At 41.7% G+C, this 19,236-nt stretch overlaps 1 protein-coding gene across 6 annotated transcripts in view; it reads left to right on the forward strand.

Annotated features, from left to right (window-relative positions):
* The first annotated feature begins 251 nt into the window (after positions 1 to 251).
* The window catches only part of GVQW3 (GVQW motif containing 3), a 49,627-nt gene continuing 30,642 nt past the window's right edge, over positions 252 to 19,236 (forward strand). For 2 of the 6 annotated variants that reach the window (XM_036082856.2, XM_078058568.1), the window contains exon 1: positions 255 to 3,502. In XM_036082856.2, the coding sequence (XP_035938749.1) occupies positions 800 to 1,432 (633 nt within the window). In that variant the 5' untranslated portion in view covers positions 255 to 799 and the 3' untranslated portion in view covers positions 1,433 to 3,502. Of the gene's footprint in view, positions 10,957 to 19,236 lie in introns of those variants that run through there. The other 4 variants (XM_036082853.2, XM_036082851.2, XM_078058569.1 and 1 more) reach the window with 4 other exon arrangements.

Consider the following 19,236-nt stretch of genomic DNA (forward strand, 5'->3'; position numbering starts at 1 on the left):
GCTGTGAGCGGCCGGGAGGATTTACCGCCGCCGCCGCCGCTGCCGCTGGTGCACCTCCCGCCCGCCCGGGACGCTGCCGCCTCCTTCCCACAATGCACCCTGGCGCCCGGGGGTGCCCTCTCTTCCCTCAGCCTTCCTTCCCCGCCCCCTCCTTTCCGCCGACTTCTCCCCAAGCGGGCACGCGCAAAGAAGCGCGCCGGCCCGGGCGTGGCGAAGTGTAAGCGAGGCCTGGCGCGAGCTGCCGCAGTGCGCCTGCGCATAACCTACCCCGCGAAGAGAGGCCATTGCGCATGCGGGCGTGTCTCCCGGGACTCTAGAGCAGGGAGCCCCCGGCACCTTCGGTAGGTTTGGCGTGCGCGGGATTCCGCAGATCTGGGGCGAGCTTGCACATTATATCACCGGTGTATCGCTCCTTGCTTGCTTACGTTGCCACCACTTAGGCCTCTATTGCAGAAATCGCCATAGACTCTGAAGGGCCGCGGAATCGGGAAGACCTTGCTGACTGATTTACACACTCTCCGCAGACCTGCGTGCACAGTTGAACGGAGACGTGTAGGAGATTTCATTTTCCCCAGTTTTGCAGCTACTCTTCGGCCCTGTTAGCTTCTCGGGACGGGCTTCCCCAGCCTCGACCGGAAGGTCGGGCGAAAACTCAGAAAAGCAATTACTCTTCCCTGGTGAGGCTTCTGGAGGATCATTAATAGCGACATGATTCCACTTGCAGCCCTATAGAGATTGGTTCCACTCTCTTGCCCTTAACAGTTGTCTTTTCACTTTCCTATGCTGTTTAAGTGCCAGAATGAGTGACCGCTATCTAGAACAAAGGATTAGTATCAAGTTTTGCGTGAAATTGAACAAGTCTGCAAGTGAGACCCACCACCTTTTGAAAGAAGCTTATGGGAATGAAGTCATGTCAAGGGCCCGAGTTTTCGACTGGCACAAAAGATTTAAAGAGGGGCGGGAAGACGTTCGAGATGACGCCCGAAGTGGTCGTCCAGTCACCCACCGGACAGATGAAAATATCCAGAAGGTCAAGGACTTGGTTTGTTCAAACAGGCGGTTGACTGTGAGGATGATGGCCGAAGAGTTAAATTTAGATAAAGAAACGGTTAGACTCATTTTGAAAGAAAACTTGAATATGAGGAAAGTTTCTGCAAAAGTTCTATCAGGTATTTTGAAGGATGAACCTAAACCTCGGAGATTTGACTTTCAGTCTGATCTTTCAAAGGAAACTAGGAAAAATAGCTCGTGTGTAAGGAAAAAGATAACAAGTTCTGAAACATGGACTCATCTCCAGTGTGAAGCTGGTGGGGAAATACCTCTGCCTGTATCCCATCCCCAAAACCACTACCCTGCCAGCCAGCTTCTGCAGGCTTCATCATCAACAAGCCTTCCCTCCAGGGCAGCTCAGGATTGGTTCACCCCGTGGTGAAAGGAATGTGAGGTAGCTGAGCCTGAGTTAGAAAGCTGCCTCACAGGCACCTTCATTTGCTGCTCATCCATTGTCGGTCTTCACCCGCTCCTTCCCACCTTACCACCCTCCTAGTTACCCTTGCTGGACTCCTGGGCCGTCTTCCAATTTTGAGGAACTTTTGCCTGTTGACTTCTGGTACTTACTTGTTTCTTGATTTCTTTTGCTTGTTAAAGTTTGGATCTCCTTGCTGCCCAAACCTTAGCTTGTTGTGGCTGTCCTGTTCTTGTGTTCTCAACATTCTGCCTCAGGGGATCATACCGCTGAAAGGTGGGAACAGGACCTCCCGGAGTCCTTCTGTGCCCATGAAGGCATATTCTGGGAGGACCCCAAAAGAAGGCCTACAGTTCAGCCTGCTTCACAGGCAGGACCTGAGGTATGGTACAGAAGGCAGTGGCGTGCTGACCTAGTGAGCATTGCTAAGGGCGTATCCAGCCCAAATGACTCAGTGGGAACCCCTCAGTACACAGGGGTTGGCCACCTATACTCACCTTCTCACAGACCTGTCTTTTACAGAGGAGCTGGATTTGTTTCATGAGTCCTGTGCTCTGGACCCCCACTCATTTGGGTATCCCCTCTGCTGGAAGAGGAGGATTTGGTCCTAGAAAATATAAGCCAGGGGACTCAGGCCCAGGCCACGATGTGTGAGGAGGAAGACGAGGTGATACTCTAGACCTTGAATTGAGGGAGTCTGCTGCTTATGTGCTGATTCCCATACAGCGGCCTGTTTTTAGTAACTAATGCCAACCCCGTCAGGTGGTTTTTGAGCACCTGCAGTTTTTAGAACACTGCTGGGCATTGACCGTGTGAAGGTATAAAACAAGATCACCAAGGGCTGGCTGGGTGGACATCCAGATGAGATGATTCCTGGCTGGATCCATAAAGAAAGGTGAGACAGGAGGCTAGGAAATTAGAGAAAGCTTCCCAAGCAGGTGGAATAGCATGAGGCTTTGAACCTGCATCGGTATGAAAGTGATGGCACTGTTGGCTGAAATAGCAAAGTTGGGAGGAAGATAATGGTGTTTGTTGCAGAAGATGAACAATTTGGGATAATTTGCTTCCTCTTCTCTGCCCTAACTTTGCCATTAGTTTATAAATTGCTTTCCCCGAATCTGTGGATAGGTTTATAATAACTCACTTATTTGATGATCTAGTTTTCCCATCAACCCCCCCCAAAAAAAAGTTCTGCAAGTTTAGACTCCTTTATCTCTTTCTGCCTCTCCGCCAGGATTTATGGAATGGAACTTTTCCCAGGTGGATTCCAAGTAATACCACATAGACTGGAAACATCTCAGAAATGCCTGATGGAGGTGCAGTGGAGGAATGGTTAGAAACAGCATTTCACAGGATTAGCCAATGTCTGTGTTTTACCCAAGGATTTTTACATGTAACAGTCCCTATTATTTAACTAGTAAGTTAGTAAACCATTTTGGTTGATAGAAGCCCAACACTGTTCAACACAGTTATGTTTAGTTCTGTTCTTTCACTGTCTCTATCCCCTTCAAAAAATGACAAGTTCCCTACTAATAGCTGTTAGTTTTGAAGTGCACTGAAACCTAGACCTTATCCCACGAATAAAAGATCTTGTGCAAAAGAACTCATAAACCAAACAACAGCTTATAGACTTCTACCTACTTAGACATTTGTAGACATTCCGTTTCAGGACCATTACATCTACATCAGATGAGGCCCTGGTTCCCCACAAGCACTTGCCTTCAGAGACACTGCACTTCTGGAACAAAGCCCCCATAGCTGGCTATTGCAACTTTGTGGCTGAACCTCATATTAATCCTTGCTAGGCTCAGTGGTAATTGGTGGAAAACTGTATGCTCCTTGGCCAGGGCCAGGATTCTACAACAGGATCTCTAGGCCTTATCTCCAACCTGAGAGAACATTTCTGGACTTATTCCTGTCCTGTGAACAGGGCTGGAGTGAGCCTTCCAAAGATGCTGGACTAAGACCATGCTGGAGCATAGGGTACCAGAAGCATTGTTGGCCCAGACAGGGTTTGGACACAGCAACCGGAAGCAGGTAATCAAGAATGTGAATTCAAATTGTTACTAGTAGCTATAATGAAAAGGACTTAATTTTTTACTTTAGATCATGTGCTGAGTACTAGTTGGGTCGAACTATGGCTCTACCTAAACCAATTGCCCATTTGCAAGGCTTCACAGAAAATATTCAATGAAATGATAATAGACCCGGGGCACCTGGGTGGCTCAGTGGGATCAAGCCCCTGCATCGGGCTCCCTGCTCAGTGGGGAGTCTGCTTGTCCCTCTCCTTCTGCCCCTCCCCCCAGCTCTGGGCTCTCTCTCTCTCTCGCTTTCTCTCTGTCTCTCCCCAAAAAATAAATAAAATCTTAAAAGAAAAAAAAATGATAATAGACCCTAAGATGGCTCAGATTTGGGGAAGTAAAATTTCTGCCCTAACACTTATCCCACAGCAAACTATCCATATGTGCTCAGAATCACTAAGCCCCAGGCCAGAGCATGATCTAGGACTATCCCCAGACAGGAGAGTTCTCAAAACAGTACCCCTTATGTGCCCACCCACCAAGTCTGTTTTATCGCTGATACAAAATTTACCCTGAACTACATCTTGGACTTCCACCTGCCCCACAGGTTTCTTGAGTCTCAAGAATCCACCTATCGTCATGCCCCAGGCTTTTGTCCTTGGCTTTTCTTACACACCTCTGTTTATTCTCTATCAGTTTGCTCTTTCTCCTCTGTTATACTGGTGCTTTGTTTTCTGGTTCAGGATCATACCTCCCTCCCTTTTGGTGAGGCTTTTCTATTCAACTTACAACTCTCTAACTTTTGATCCCTTTTCCAACTCCCCACTTCAGCCCTATAGTCTTGAGTAGGGAAATTGGCCCCAAGTTGCTTTCCTATCCTCAAGAAGCAGGGTGGGACAACGTGAACGGATGTGTTCTTGTTTTTGTTTTATCTAAGAGACATACTGGGAAGAAGAAGAAGCTCCCTCCCACCCTTAGCCACCAGTGGTTCCACTCCCCAGAGGCAACCAGTGTTACAAGTTTCTTAAGGAGGCAATTTGGTTATCTCTGGTATTCAGGAGTCATGAAAGTTTTTCAGAAATAGAACATCCAAATCCCATTCTCTCAGGGTAAGCTCCACCTAAAGGTAGAAGGTGAAGCCTGGCTCTCTGTAGGACATCAGGAGGAGAAATGGCCATCTGCAAACCTTGACTGTAATTCTCAAGCTCAGCACACAGTCAGTTAATGAATCTCTTTGGCTTTCAGACTGATCTCCCTTTCTATCCCATTCTGGTTCAAAATCCACATGGAACGTTATATTCCACAGCTGGAAGTCCAGGAGAATAGACACCTTCTGGGGAAGGTCATCCCATCAGTGATTTTATCTAATTCTTCCTCCACCCATCACTCCTCCCTACCTTATTTCCACCTGCCCCACGGTAATGAGCAAAAACAGAGAGAATAAAATATTCACCAATGTTTGATTTCAAAAAACATGGATAGTTCTTCAGTCTTCTGAATTCTGCCCCTGGCTCTGAATCCTCATTGAAATGTTGTTTGGGAAGAATGTGTACCTGGGACCTGCTTTCCAGAGCCTTCCTTTCAGATCCATTTCTTAGAGTTCAGATTTGCCAGTGGAGATGCCTGGATCAATCTGGGTACCAACTGACTTGAGGACATCTAGTAAAGGAGGGGGCTACTATTGGGGAACTCTCTGTTTCTGCATCACATACAGCTGCTCAGCCAGCCTGCTATTTGCAGAACACCTTGTCAGCAAGGCTCACTAGGCTTCTCGGGATTGGGTCTCACCAGGGTCCCATGTGGCTCAATTTGCTGCTGGAACTGTATATGCAACCCTGCGTTCTCCAGCTGCTTCCTGGTTGGATCAGACCCCTCAGATTTTACCGGCCTTTACACTATCCAAGGCAACCTCCATGTATTTATCTTCTCTAGTGGCTGCCTTTTCAGATCCTTGCAAATACTGTCCCAGTTGCATCACCCTTCTCCCAGTATGAATATCGAGAAATAAAAAATCTGTAGTGGGAAACTTCAATACCTCCAAGGACCCTTGGATCTAGTGAAGGGGTCAACACATTTTCTCTATAAGGGAAATGTCTTGGGATTTGTGGGCCATACAGTCTATGTAGTAACTGCTCAGCATTTTATTGCAAAAGCAGACCTAGCTCATACAGAAACAGATGAACATGGCTGTGTCCTAATAAAACTTTTATCTATGGATACTAGAATTTGAATTTCATATAATTTTCACATGTTACAAAATACTATTTTGATTTTGTTCAACTGTTTAAAAATGTAAAAAAGCCATTCTTAGACTTCTTAGTTTATACACCAGAGAAAAACGGATGGTGGGCCAGGTTTGGCCCATGGACCATAGTTTGCCTACCCCTGGTCTAAGGTATATGAAGTGTGTATGTAAGATGACAGATGATTGATCCTTTTCCATCAGTAACGTTGTTAATGCTGTATTGATTCAGCAGTGTCTGATAGTTTATTATACAGAAATTGTGGACTATTGGAGGGAATCTTTACAGTGCCAGGAGAGTGAACTAGAACTGAATGAGTGACTAGTTCATCTCAAGCATATTGACTAAGAATAATATTACACAAACTACTACTTGTATCATGCCCTTATAATATCTCAGAAACAGTTTGGGCAATACTGCAGACAGTTCAAAGTTGCAGCCAGTGGGGTAACAGAATGAACTGAAGGTGGGTCCAAAGTTTCCATGGCTACGGGCAGCACTTGAATGAGTTTACGTTTTTACCTGTGGAAGTGACTACTATGGAGGTGACAACACTCCCTGAATCATACACTTCTTTGCATGCTGGTGCCCAGGGTGTACCCTTTCACATGTGTTTACTTGTTCTTCCCCTCAAGAGAGCCGTATCGTGTCACCTTCAGTTAAACTGATTTTCTGAAATTGAAATAGAATCTCAGGATTGGACAGATGTTTACGAGGGTATTTCTAATCCAGCCAGTCAAGTTTCCCTTGAATCCAGGAGTGACTAACTCCTACAGCTGCTGAAAAAAAAAATGCATCTGAAAGACGAGTCTGTGTTAATTGAATACATTTCTGTCGGGCGACTGTATGTTCTAGGCACTGTCCTGTGTGCTGGGGTGCAGCAGTGGACGAAACCGACACAGGCCTTCCATCTGACAGTCTGAAATCTAATTATATTACTCTTCACTTTGGTAGAACTCCTCTTCCATGTGCTCACACTAACTCATTGTTATTTGCATACCCGGCAATAGGTATGACCTCTGCCATTGGCCTCTGTGCTGTGGTCATAAAGCCTCTCCAACTGCATGAATAACTTGAGGACTGTGTGTTCCACTTAAATTTTACTATCCTTTAGACAGATCTGTATTGGTAGAAAAACACTCTGGCAATGTTGAAAGTGTAAATTGGCAACTGCTTTCTGAAAAGCAATTTGGCAGTATCTATCAGGAGCTTTAAAAATGTTTATATCTTCTGATCCTCTAATTCCGCTTCTGGGACTCTGTCCTAAAGAAATAGTCTAAAATGTGGGCAGAATTTATACTTAACAATCCAGAAGTCCAACAGTAGAAAGTTGGTTAAATAAATTACTGTATGACCGTACAATAGACTTATTATACAGTCATTATAATTAATGTTTATGAACTGTTAAAACAGCATGGCAAAATGCTTATAATGTTAAGTGAAAAGACTGGTACACAAAATAATATATATAAATCCAAAAATGTTTTTTTAAATGACTGGAACGGGTGTGCTAAGTCTAGGTGGTTCGGTTATAAGTGTTTTCTTAATTTCTCTGTTTCTTCTCTTTTAAAAATTTCTCCAAAATGTTACTACTTTTATCATCGGAATAAAACAGTAGCACCAAAAGGTGGCAATGGAGAAAGGCCAAACTGCTCATTTGGTCCGTGAACAATTAACTGGCTGGTGGACATGGAGGCTGTGTGATACTGTGTTGGTAGCAAGAGTGTGGGACAGAAGGGAAAAGGGCCTGCCACAGAGGAGAAGGCAAGGGACCAGAATCCCTACAAAAAAAGCCAAAGTGATATGAGAAGTTACAGTGAGTGGCATGTAATCCTAGGTAAATAAAAGAGCACGTATGGATCAAGTATGTTCTGACAATGGGAAAGAATGTGGAAATACTCTCCCAAGCAAAATTAATCTCATTCTTGCATTCTTTCATACCAAGTGAGTATTCTCAAGATGGATTTTATTACAGCTGATTCTCTGAAGAATCCTTGAGCCTTCCATATAATTTTGTTAGGATAGGAAGGGCTTGTGATGTGCCAAGCCTACCTCCTCCCATACTGGAACACTCAAGCAACATGGATGTACATGGGAATATTTGGTATCCCACACTGAGAATTCTGCAACATATCATTAGTCATCTTAATATTGTAACTTACAAAACTAAAGTTTGCAAATGTTATTTTGATGGAATCTGGAATTGCTGTGCTTTTTGTTTATGTCTGAAGAGTAATCATGTTATGGGATTTTAAAGTGAGAAATGGTGTAGATAATGCCTATCCATAGATGAAATGGTTGTTATCTTGGGAAAATATGTCCTTTGTTGTTGCTTTAGCAAAATGTTTATTATTAAAATGCCAAATATACCTCTTTGGTAAAATTTCAAACTTCCAAATGAATATGTACATCTTTTATAGGCGTACATAGATTTGTCAAGCTGATTGGTCTGTAGGAAGAACAGGTGTTAGTACTGGCTCCTTAACAAATCATGTGCCTTGGGGCCGTCCACTTTGCACCCTTGGGGCACTCCAGTTTACTCATCTGTAAAAGGAGAATAGTAACACTTATCTCGTTTTGCTGGTTCAGCAAATATTTATTGACTGCTTATGTGTATCTGACACTGTTCTAAACACTGAAGATAGAGCAATAAATGAGACAAGAGAGTGTTCCTCCTCCTGAGCATACATTTAAGTGGAGGAGACAGGCAAGAGCAAGAATATAGCATGTTAGATAGTGATTATTAGATATGAGGCTTACTTTAAATAACGTCAGTGGCACCCAGCGCAAGACCTGGCATGCAGTAAAGGACTCAATAGATAGCTATTTCCTTTGCTTCTTTAGTCTTCCCAACGGCTGTTGAATTACTCTACAAAATGGCAATAATCGGCAAAAAGCCTGACCCATTGCCTTCTGGCTCTTGCCAGTTAATAAAGCCTAAACCTGTTTTTGCTTAAGAAGACAAATTACAGTTGTGTTTTGTCCTTCCTGTATGGCAGATTTATCAAGGTGGCGACTAAACACTGTTGATAGATGGCCTTTTCTGAAGCCAGTTGGCAGGGGTCTCAGCCTGGGGCTAGATGGCAGGTGTTAGGTCCACAAAGACAAATGCATGGTGTCATTGCTGTTTAAGCAGAACAGATGCAGAGACTGTAATGGCTCTTTCTGTTCAAGATGTGTGCTCATGTCCTATTCCCAATGCTGGTGAACTGGGCAAAGCTTGCATTATTTGTGGGAGGCCAGGGCATTGACAGCCAGGAAAAGGAGGGTTTAATGCTTCTGGTATGTTTATCTTTCTGCCCCATTGTGGAAATTTTGGAAGGTTTAGGAATGCTAGAAAACAGCAGCCAAAAGTTCACCCCTAGGGTTCAGGTATTTCACCAGACCCATTTCACTGTCTCATCTTCCTCCGGGAACATCCAGTGAGCATTCATTTAGTGAATTCCTTCAGGTCTGGGCCTGCGTGAGGCACAGGGGTTGGGCCCTTTCCCTCAGGCTGCCCAGCCTCGTGGCATGGGGAAGGGGCCAGAGGTGGAGAGACCACTGAGAATGAGCTCCCACCTTAGACTGTCCGGAGGACAGTTGTAAGGAACAAGCTTTTATAAAGAATTTGGGACAGAAAGTTAGAAGGATCACACATAGGGTGATGGTGGGAATGAGAAAACACACAGAACAATGGTTAACTGGCCTGCTGGCTATCCCCAGGATTCGGTGTGAAGTTGTACCTCTCAGAGGAAACTGGATGTCGGGCTGTGGGCCAGTCCCCCTGTACCTTGCCTTAAGAACCAAATAAGTGAAAATTCAGAATTACAACTCAGCTTAGATGAGGAAATTGGCCCAGGGAGGTTGAGTCACTTTTCTTGAATCACACATCTAGCTGGTGGCTGAGCCAGGATAATAATGAAGGACCTTGAATTTCACTCAGCCAAGTGAGTTTTTTTCCATTACTCCACTGGTAATAATTGCCTTTACTAATGTGTACATTGTTAAGATGTCTTTAAAATAGCAGTCAGCCTCACATTTGATATGATTTACCAACAGTTGATTTACATGCAATTTTTAGGGAACATATTTATAGCATCAAAGTAGGACAGAGGTTTTTCCAAGTTTCCTTGGGGTGTCCAGGCCCTCTGGTCCTTCCAGAGGTGTGTATTCATAAGTAAATGCTGGTATTCTGTCATTCATTTTTTCCACATGTCCTTCCCGAGTGTGTTAGGCTTTATGTTTTTAATATTTCTCATATATATTTTTAAAATCTGGGCACATAAATCCTAATAAAGTTCTTAACTATCTCCTCCATGCTATCTCAAATTTCCGGGTGTGTTTATATTTATGACACAGGGTCTAAAGGCGTAAATGCTATCACATCATTAGGGTTTATATTCCTAAACCATAGACTTGTGTTTCTAGATGTTCTGAAAATTCTTTACACTTCACTTGTAAATGCCACTATATACTGTGCCATGACATTTCCATAGTAACACATATTTCAAACAGGAAAACAGAGGAAGCCCAAGGAAAAGGGAAGTAGGCTTCAAATGAAAAAAAAAATCATTAAAAGTAGAATACATAAGATGGGGAAGAAGGGTGTAAATTCTGGTTTGATGTGCCCTGAGAACAGAGTGTTCTGCAGACCCACCTTAGGGACAGGCAATGTCCACCACCCACCAAGTGGCCTAATTGTGGCATCACACTTTCTTAGACCCTCACATTCAGTGAGGTCCATGTCATTACCCTAACATTTCTTAGTATCACCTACTGTGACCAGACTGAGGTGGTTACCCACCTGTCACCTCACTGTCCTGAAGCCCATTGTCCCCACTGCTGCACATGTGCTGTATGGTTTAGAGTTTATTGAAAACCGGTGGCTTTTGGACCCCAGTTTTTTGAGCTTCCACAAGTCACGCCCTCTGCCTGGACTCCCTTGCTGGTGCCATCCACCCAGCAAGCTCCTACTCAGCACTCGAGCCTTAACCTTACCATTGCTGTTCTCTGCAGTGGTAAAGCAGCCACCCCCAGTGTACATACACACTCTCATGTCAAAGAAACGTTAACACTTAATTGAACTTAATTGTTTGCAGAATGTTTTTCCTCCCTTACCAGCCCATGACCTCCTCAAAAGCCAAGACCACATCTGAATGTTCTCTGTATTCCCTGCATCCAGAATAAAGCTTGTCTGGAATTGTTCAATAAATGTTTGATAGATGAATAAAAGAATAGACTTTTATGGGAATTGCTTTTTTTTATTGTGGCAAAGTTCATATAACAAAATTCACCATTTTAACCATTTTAAAGTGCACATTTCAGTGACATTTAGTATATTCACAGTGTTGTACAATCACTACCACTATCTAGTTCCAGAACATTTTCACCACTCCAAAAGGAAATCTTGTATCCATTAAGCAGACACTCCCCATTCACCCACTACCCCAAGCCCCTTGTAACCAACCACTGATCAACTTCCTGTCTCTGTGGATTTGCTTAGTCTGAAATTTTCATATAAATGTAATCATGCAATATGTGGCCTTTTGTGTCTGGCTTCTTTCATTTAGCATAATGTTTTCAAGACTCATCCATGCTGTAGCATGTATCAGTATTTCATACATTTTTATGGCTGAATAATATTCTATTGCATTGATATACCACATTTTCTTTATCCATTCATCCACTGATATACATTTGTGTTTCTCCCTTTTGACTGTTGTGAATAGTGGTGCTATGAATGTGTGTATGTACAGATTTTTGTTTGAACACCTATTTTTAATTCTGGGTACATACCTAAGAATGGAAATGTTTGGTTATATGGTAAGTCTATGTTTAACTTATTGAGGAACCACCAGACTGTTTTCCATAGCAGTCGCCCATTTTACATTCTCAGCAGCAGTGTAAGAACTGAGGGTTCCAATTTCCCCATGTTTTCGTCAACAATTATTATTTTCCCTATATATGTAGAGAGATATATGTCTATATATCTCCATCCTAGTGAATGTGAAGTGGAATCTCATTGTGGTTTTGATTTGCATTTCCCTAATAACTAATGATGTCAAGCATTTTGGTGAGCTTTCTGGCCATGTGTGTATCTCTGGAGAAATGTCTATTATATAAGCTTTTTATTTGAGTTGTCTTTTTGTTGTCGAGTTGAAAGAGTTCTTTATATATTCTGGTTACTAGACCATTATCTGATATATGATTTATAAATATCTTCTGCCATTCTATGGATTGTCTTTTCACTTTCTTGATAGTGTCCTTTGGTAGAGAAGAGTTTTAATTTTGAGGAAGTCCAATTTATTATATGTTTTTTTGGTTGCTTTGTGCTAAGAAACCATTGCCAAATCCAGAATCATGAAGATTTATCCCTATGTTTTCTCCCAAGAATTTTATAGTTTTAGCTATTATATTTAGGTCTTTGATCCATTTTGAGTTTGTTTTTGTATATGGCGTGAAGTAAGTGTCCAACTTCATTCTTTTACATGTTAATCTCCAGTTAGTTATTCCTGCACCATTTATTGAAAAGACTCTTCTGTTCCCATTGTCACATCTGTTATTGAAAGATACTTTCAAATTATAAGTTGACAGTTTTTTTCTGTACCTTGAAGGTTTTGCTCCAGTGTCTTCTGGCTTACATTATTTCTGTTGTAATTCTTATCTTTGTTCCTCTATATGTACTGTTTCCTCTTGTTGCTCTTAAGACCTCTTCTGTATTACTGACTTTAGCAATTTGATTTTATATGCACTGGTATAGTATTTTTCGTGTTTCTTATGCTTGGGGTTCATTGAGCTTCTTAGATTTCTTCTCACCAAATTTGGAAAATTATGGACATTATTTCTTCAAACATTTTCTCTGCCCCTCCCTCCTTTAGGGGCTCCGATTACATATATAGTAGGCCACTTGAAGTTGTCCCACAGCTCACTGATACTCTGTTCAATTTTTTCCTCTTTTAGTTTCTACTGCTGTGTCCCCAAATTTATTAATGCTTTCTTCTGAAATGTCTACTCTATTTTAATGTTATTTTGTGGATTCTTCATCTCAAATACAGTGGTTTCCATCTCAAGAAATTTGACTTGGGTTTTTTGAATATATTTTTTATCTTGGAATAATTTTAGATTTACAGAAAATTTGCAAAGATGGTACGGGGTGTTCCCAAATGCCCCTCATCCAGTTTTAGTTTCTCCCAATGTTATTATCTTACTGTGGTGCACTTATCCCCAAACTAAGATACCAACGTTTGTGCATGACTATTAACGAAACCCCACACTTTATACAGGTTTCAACAGCTTTTCCAATAATGTCTTTTTTTCTGTCCCAGGAATCAATAAGATATCAGATCTCATTTACTTGTTATGTCTTGTTAGTCTCTCCTGACCCATGACAGTTTCTCAGTCTTATCTTGTTTTTCATGACCTGGAATGTTTTAAAGAACACCTGGTCATGTATGTTATAGAATATCCCTTAATTTGGGTTTGTCTGATGTTTTTCTCATGATTAGCTGGGTTTTGGGTTTTGAGAAAGAATAGCAGGTAAAGTGTTCTTTTATTACATCAAATTAGAGGGCACATGATAGCCACATGACATCACTGGTGACCTTCACTTTAATCACTTGATTAAGGTAGTTTTGATAGATTTTCCTACTGTGAAGACACTGTTTTCTCCTTTCCATACTCTGTTCTTTGGAAGCAAGTCACCCAGTTCAGCCCACACTCAAGGGAAGGGGAATGATTAAGTTCCACCTCCTGCAAAGGGGGAGTATATGCATCTGTTATTTGGAATTCTGTATAGAATAATTATCTTTCTGGGGCGCCTGGGTGGCTCAGTCGTTAAGCGTCTGCCTTCGGCTAAGGTCATGATCCCGGGGTCCTGGGATCGAGCCCCACATCGGGCTCCCTGCTCAGCGGGAAGCCTGCTTCTCCCTCTCCCTCACTTGTGTTCCTTCTCTCGCTGTGTCTCTCTCTGTCAAATAAATTAAAAAAAAAAAAGAATAATTATCTTTCTTCCCAGTTTATTCAGTCACTTATTTATATCATTTTGGACTCATGTATATTTATTTGATATTTTACATTATAATCCAGTGCTATGTTATTTATTTTATTGCTCAGATTGTTCCAGTTTGGGCCATTGGATGCTCTTTCAGGTTCGCTTCTGTGTCTCTTCAACATCTTCTCATTCTTTTGTTTTTGAACACTTCCTTACGTTCTAGTACTACAGCATGCTCCAGAATCATCTTGTATTTTCCCTGTTCTAGATCTGCAATCAAACATTTCTCTAAAGAACTCTGGTTCCTTTTATTGGAGAATGGTATTTAGAAACCAAGAGATGGGCATTGAGTGTGTTTGTTGCTACTGTGACTTGGACCTTTTTGGCATCTTCTATGTCTCTAACAAGCTTAGGGTTTTTTCTGGTTTCTTGATCACATGAAATACAGTTGTAACTGTTTTTTATTCATTTTATCCATGTTTTTATCCATTCTACCTATCTTGGTCAGTTTCAATTGAGGGATTTTGAATTATCAGAAATAGCTTTTGGCTATTACCTTTAAACGTTGTTAGATGGGACCAGAGCAGAATTAGTGTAGGGCTAATTTTACCCCACTATTGTGGCGAAGCCCACCTGATGCCTTGTGAAATATGCCTGCCACTCTGAATGTTGGGAACAGAAACTGGACCTGTGTGTTCTTTGGGAATTGTTCCTTCTAGTTCCTTTGGATGGTTTTCTCGGGTCTCAAGTATTTTCCGCACATGTATGCTGAAGACTCAAGGGGGAACCTTACCAGATAGCCAGAACTTTCTTTTGGTGCAGATTTCTTCTCTTTGGCACTCTTCCCTGTGAACTCTTGCTACCTTGACCTCCCCAGACTTGTAGCTCCATCTCTTCAACTCAGAAAAACCACTGAGTTCCACTTGGGTTTATTCTGTCAGCACTATGGCCTAGAAACCCTTTCTGGGAGGTAAGCAGGGGCAATCATAGGGTTCACCTCACTTGTTTTCTGTTTCCCAGGGATTACTGGTTTTAGTTGCTTGATATCCAATGTCTTAAAAATCACTGTTTCATATGTTTTGTCCAGATTTGTAGCTGCTTCGAGTAGGGAGGTAAGGATAGTCCCTATTACTGTACCTTGGCCAGAAGTCACAGTATATGCATAGGAAATTAATAGAGCCAGGGGCTATGATTGGCACACAGGCATGCATATCATAAGACTTAAAAAGGTAATGTCATGGGGCAACCTGGGTGGCTCAGTCGTTAAGCGTCTGCCTTCGGCTCAGGTCATGATCCCAGGGTCCTGGGATCGAGCCCCGCATCAGGCTCCCTGCTCCGCTGGAAGCCTGCTTCTCCCTCTCCCACTCCCCCTGCTTGTGTTCCCTCTCTCGCTGTCTCTCTCTCTGTCAAATAAATAAATTCTTTAAAAAATCTTAAAAAAAAAAAATGTTATATTGTGGTTAAGAGTATAGACTCTGGAACCAGACTGCCTGGGTACAAATTCTGGCTCAGCATCTTACTACCTGTATATCCTGGGCCAATTATATAACCTTTCTGGGCCTCAATCTTCTCATCTTAAAATGGGGCCCATAATGGTCATATTTCATTGGCCTGAGATGGGGGTTAAATAGATTAAAACATATGAAGCGTTTGGAGCAGTGCTTGGTTCAAAACAAGTATTCAATAAATATTAGTTATTTATATACCTGTTAAAAGTGGCCAGCAAATTTGACTGTGAGTTTCCTAGTAACCTTAGCAAAGTGGAAATATCAGATACATGATTCAGTGCCCATAAAATATATGCAAATTGGTTGGACAGGAGAAGTACATATTTCTGAATATTACCCCCCAAGATTCCTCATAAAGAGAATACTGTATGTACCTGGAATAATATACCAGCCAGAGAGAGTTTCCTAGGATTTTGTCTTTACCATCCCTCCAAATAGCCAATAACTTCACACTAGAGCTCAGTATAGTAAAAGTACTTCCACTGTGACTGAAATATCGCAATACCTTTAGTCTGGCTTAATCCAAAAATAAAATTTATAGCATCAAAATGAAACTACTGAACCACATGTCATTTGGGCGATTCTCCATAAATATGGGGGGGTCAATTAGGAGACAGTTACAGTGGTTAAGGGAAGAGGCAAGTAAAGCCTGAGCCAAGAACTAGCTAAAGATGAAAGGGGTTGGCACAGAACCAACCCACTGTACTGTGAGAATCCACAAATTTTGGCAATTGACTCAGTGTGTAGCAATAGGGAGGAAGAACTTTTGAGGCCAAGAGTGTATGTATGGAAAGATGGAAAGAAAAAGCTTGACTGTTGTGTTCTTCAAATCTTCTATAACCTTACAAATATTTCATCAGCTTACTCAAATCAGCTACTGAGGGAGATGTGTTAAAAATTCTCACTATGTGGATTTGTCCATTTCTCGTCATATCTTATATATTTGGAGGCAGTATTTCCAGTTGGTACAGAGAGGTTCTGGGTCATATCTTCCTGATGAACTGTCCCTTTTGTCACTAAAGTATATGACTGTGGGGCGCCTGGGTGGCTCAGTCAGTTAGGCATCTGCCTTCGGCTCAGGTCATGATCTCAGGGTCCTGGGATCAAGCGCCGCATCCGGCTCCCTGCTCAGCGGGATGTATGCTTCTCCCTCTTCCTCTGTGTGCTCTCTCTCTCTCTCTTTCTCAAATAAATAAACAAAATCTTAAAAAATAATAATAGTAAATTTTTAAAAAGCGTATGACTATGGGGCGCCTGGGTGGCTCAGTCGTTAAGCATCTGCCTTTGGTTCAGGTCATGATCCCAGGGTCCTGGGATCAAGCCCCGCATCGGGCTCCCTGCTCCACGGGAAGCCTGCTTCTTCCTCTCCCACTCGCCCTGCTTATGTTCCCTCTCTTGCTGTGTCTCTCTCTGTCAAATAAATAAAATCTAAAAAAAAAAAAAAGTATATGACTATATCTCTAATAATGCTTTTTATCTTAAAATTTATTATTATTGCATTACTTCACTTAGTGTTTACCCAGTGTATTTTCCCCCAGCCTTTTAACATTTCTGGGTCATTACCTCGTGAATGTATTCTTGTAATCAACATACAGCTAGGTTTTAAAAAAATATGAGAATCTTTTCTTAGTCATGTTTCTGTTTCTTATTATGATGATATATTGGGAATTTTTCCATTGTTTTGTTTTGTCTGTTTACCATGTGTTTGCTTTATTCTTTTGTCCTGTCTTTGGTTTAGTTGTTTTCTTTACTCCCTTTTTATTCTTAGGAGTGGTTTGGAAGTTATACATTCTAATTCTGTTCCTTCGGTGGATATTCTTACATTATTAATGTGCATACTTGACTTAACATTGTTAAGTTAATAACTATCTCTAGCTCATTGTGAAGATTTCAGGATCCTTAGAATTCTTCAGTTCTGATCTCCACCCCCTTCTATCTTCCAAGTAATTTGGGTTTTAGTTTTTTGGTTCCAACTTTTAACCGCCCCCCATTAGATAATTTAACAGCCAGTATTTTAGATTTACAAGCCTGCATATTAATTTATTTGCCTACCTTTCTTCAGTCCCTTTTCTTTATTGAAATATAATTCGTGGGGCGCCTGAGTGGTGCAGTCGGTTAAGCATCTGAGATCGAGCTCCACGTCCAGCTCCATGCTCAGCACAGTCTGCTTGAGTTTCTCTCTTCTCCCTCTGTCCCTACCCTGCCCCCCATCTCTCTAAAATAAATAAATCTTAGGGGTGCCTAGGTGGCTCGGTTGATTAAGCATCTACCTTTGGTTCAGGTCGTGATCCCAGGGTCCTAGGATGTCTCTCTCTCAAATAAATCAAATCTTTAAAAAAAAAAAAGTTTTTAAAAAATAAATCTTAAAATATATGTATATATAATTCACATACAATGAAATTCCCCCTCTTTAAGTGTACAATTCTATAGTTTTTAGTATATTCACAAAACTGTGCAACCATCACCATTATCTGATTTTAGAACATTTTCTTTCTTAAAGGTTTTATTTATTTATTTGTCAGAGAGAGAGAGAGAGCACAAGCAAGGGGAGCGGCAGGCAGAGGGAGAAGCAGATTCCCCACTGAGCAAGGCACCCGATGCAGGACTCAGTCCCAGGACCCTGGGATCATGACCCGAGCCAAAGGCAGACACTTAACCTACTGAGCCGCCCAGGCATCCCTGATTTTAGAACATTTTCATCATTCCCAAAAGCAATCCCATATCCATTACCAGTCACTTCCCATTCCCTCCTATCCCTAGCCCCTAGCAACCATTAAACTACTTTCTGTCTCTATGGATTTGCCTATTCTATAGAAATTTCTTATAAATTGAATCATGTAATATATGGCTTTTCATGTCTGGTATCTTTCAAGTAGCATGATGTTTTCAAAGTTCATCCGTATTGGGGCATGTATCAGTACTTCATTCTCTTTTATGCCTGAATACTATTCCATTGTATGGATAAACCACATTTTATTTACTAGTCATTAGTTGATGGACATTTAAATTGTTTCTACGCTTAAGCTATTATGTATAATGCCACCGTGAACTTTTGTGTAAAGTATTTTTGTGGATATGTTTTCAGTTCCCTTGGATATATAGGTAGGAGTGGAAACTGTTATTTCTTGTATTCAGTGGTGTGCTGATATTTAACAGCCAGCTCTTATTTGGTAGGGGGTAAGGGGAGCCCTGATCTGTAGCATTTGTTGATCTCTGGGGTGTAAATGCTCAAATTGCCGATGTGACATCACTGAAGATGGGAAGAAATGCACAGTGGCACACCATTCTGTATTACTTCTACCATATAGATATAGGAGATATGAATTACCTCAAGAGCACAGATAATAGCAACACTGTAGTAAAATAATTAAGAAGTGATGGATTGTGAGGATTTTTTTTTTACCTTTTTTTAAAGAAAATAATTCATTTAATTGTAAGTTTATATAATTTAATGCTGAATAATGACCCTGTTTAACAACCAGTTTTCGGAATTGCTGAAATTCTAGCAGTCAGCTCTTTGGGCTGATGGGAGCTGGCTGTGGCCCCGACCTCACTTGTATCACGCTCCTTGTAACTTCTTTCTGGACTGAATTTTCTTACTGAAGTATATCCACTAGCGCTCTTTTCAGCAAGAGTTTGTGTGAGGTAAACTCATTGGCTTTGCTTGTCTGAAAATGTCTGAAAATCTGGCTCTCATTTATGCATTTCACTGTGTATAGAATTCTGTGTTGAGATTTATTCTCTTTCTACACTTTGAAAATATTATCCTCCTGTCTTTTGGTTTCCATTGTTGCTGATGAGAAGGCTGCCGTCATTGCAGTTAACACCCCTTTTGGTAATCGGTCCCTTTTCACTGAGAGCTTTCATTATTTTTTTTCTTGTGGTTTTGCAATTTCACTGAGGTATGAATGGGCTAGGGGGCACCCAGATATTTGGTCAGACCTTTTCCTGGGTGTGTCTCTGAGGGTGTTTGGGGATGACACATAGCAGAATGCCTCCTCCTAAGTGGGTGGCCCTCATCCAATCA

The sequence above is a fragment of the Halichoerus grypus genome, chromosome 11, assembly GCF_964656455.1.
Source record: "Halichoerus grypus chromosome 11, mHalGry1.hap1.1, whole genome shotgun sequence".
NCBI classification, from domain to species: Eukaryota; Metazoa; Chordata; class Mammalia; order Carnivora; family Phocidae; genus Halichoerus; species Halichoerus grypus.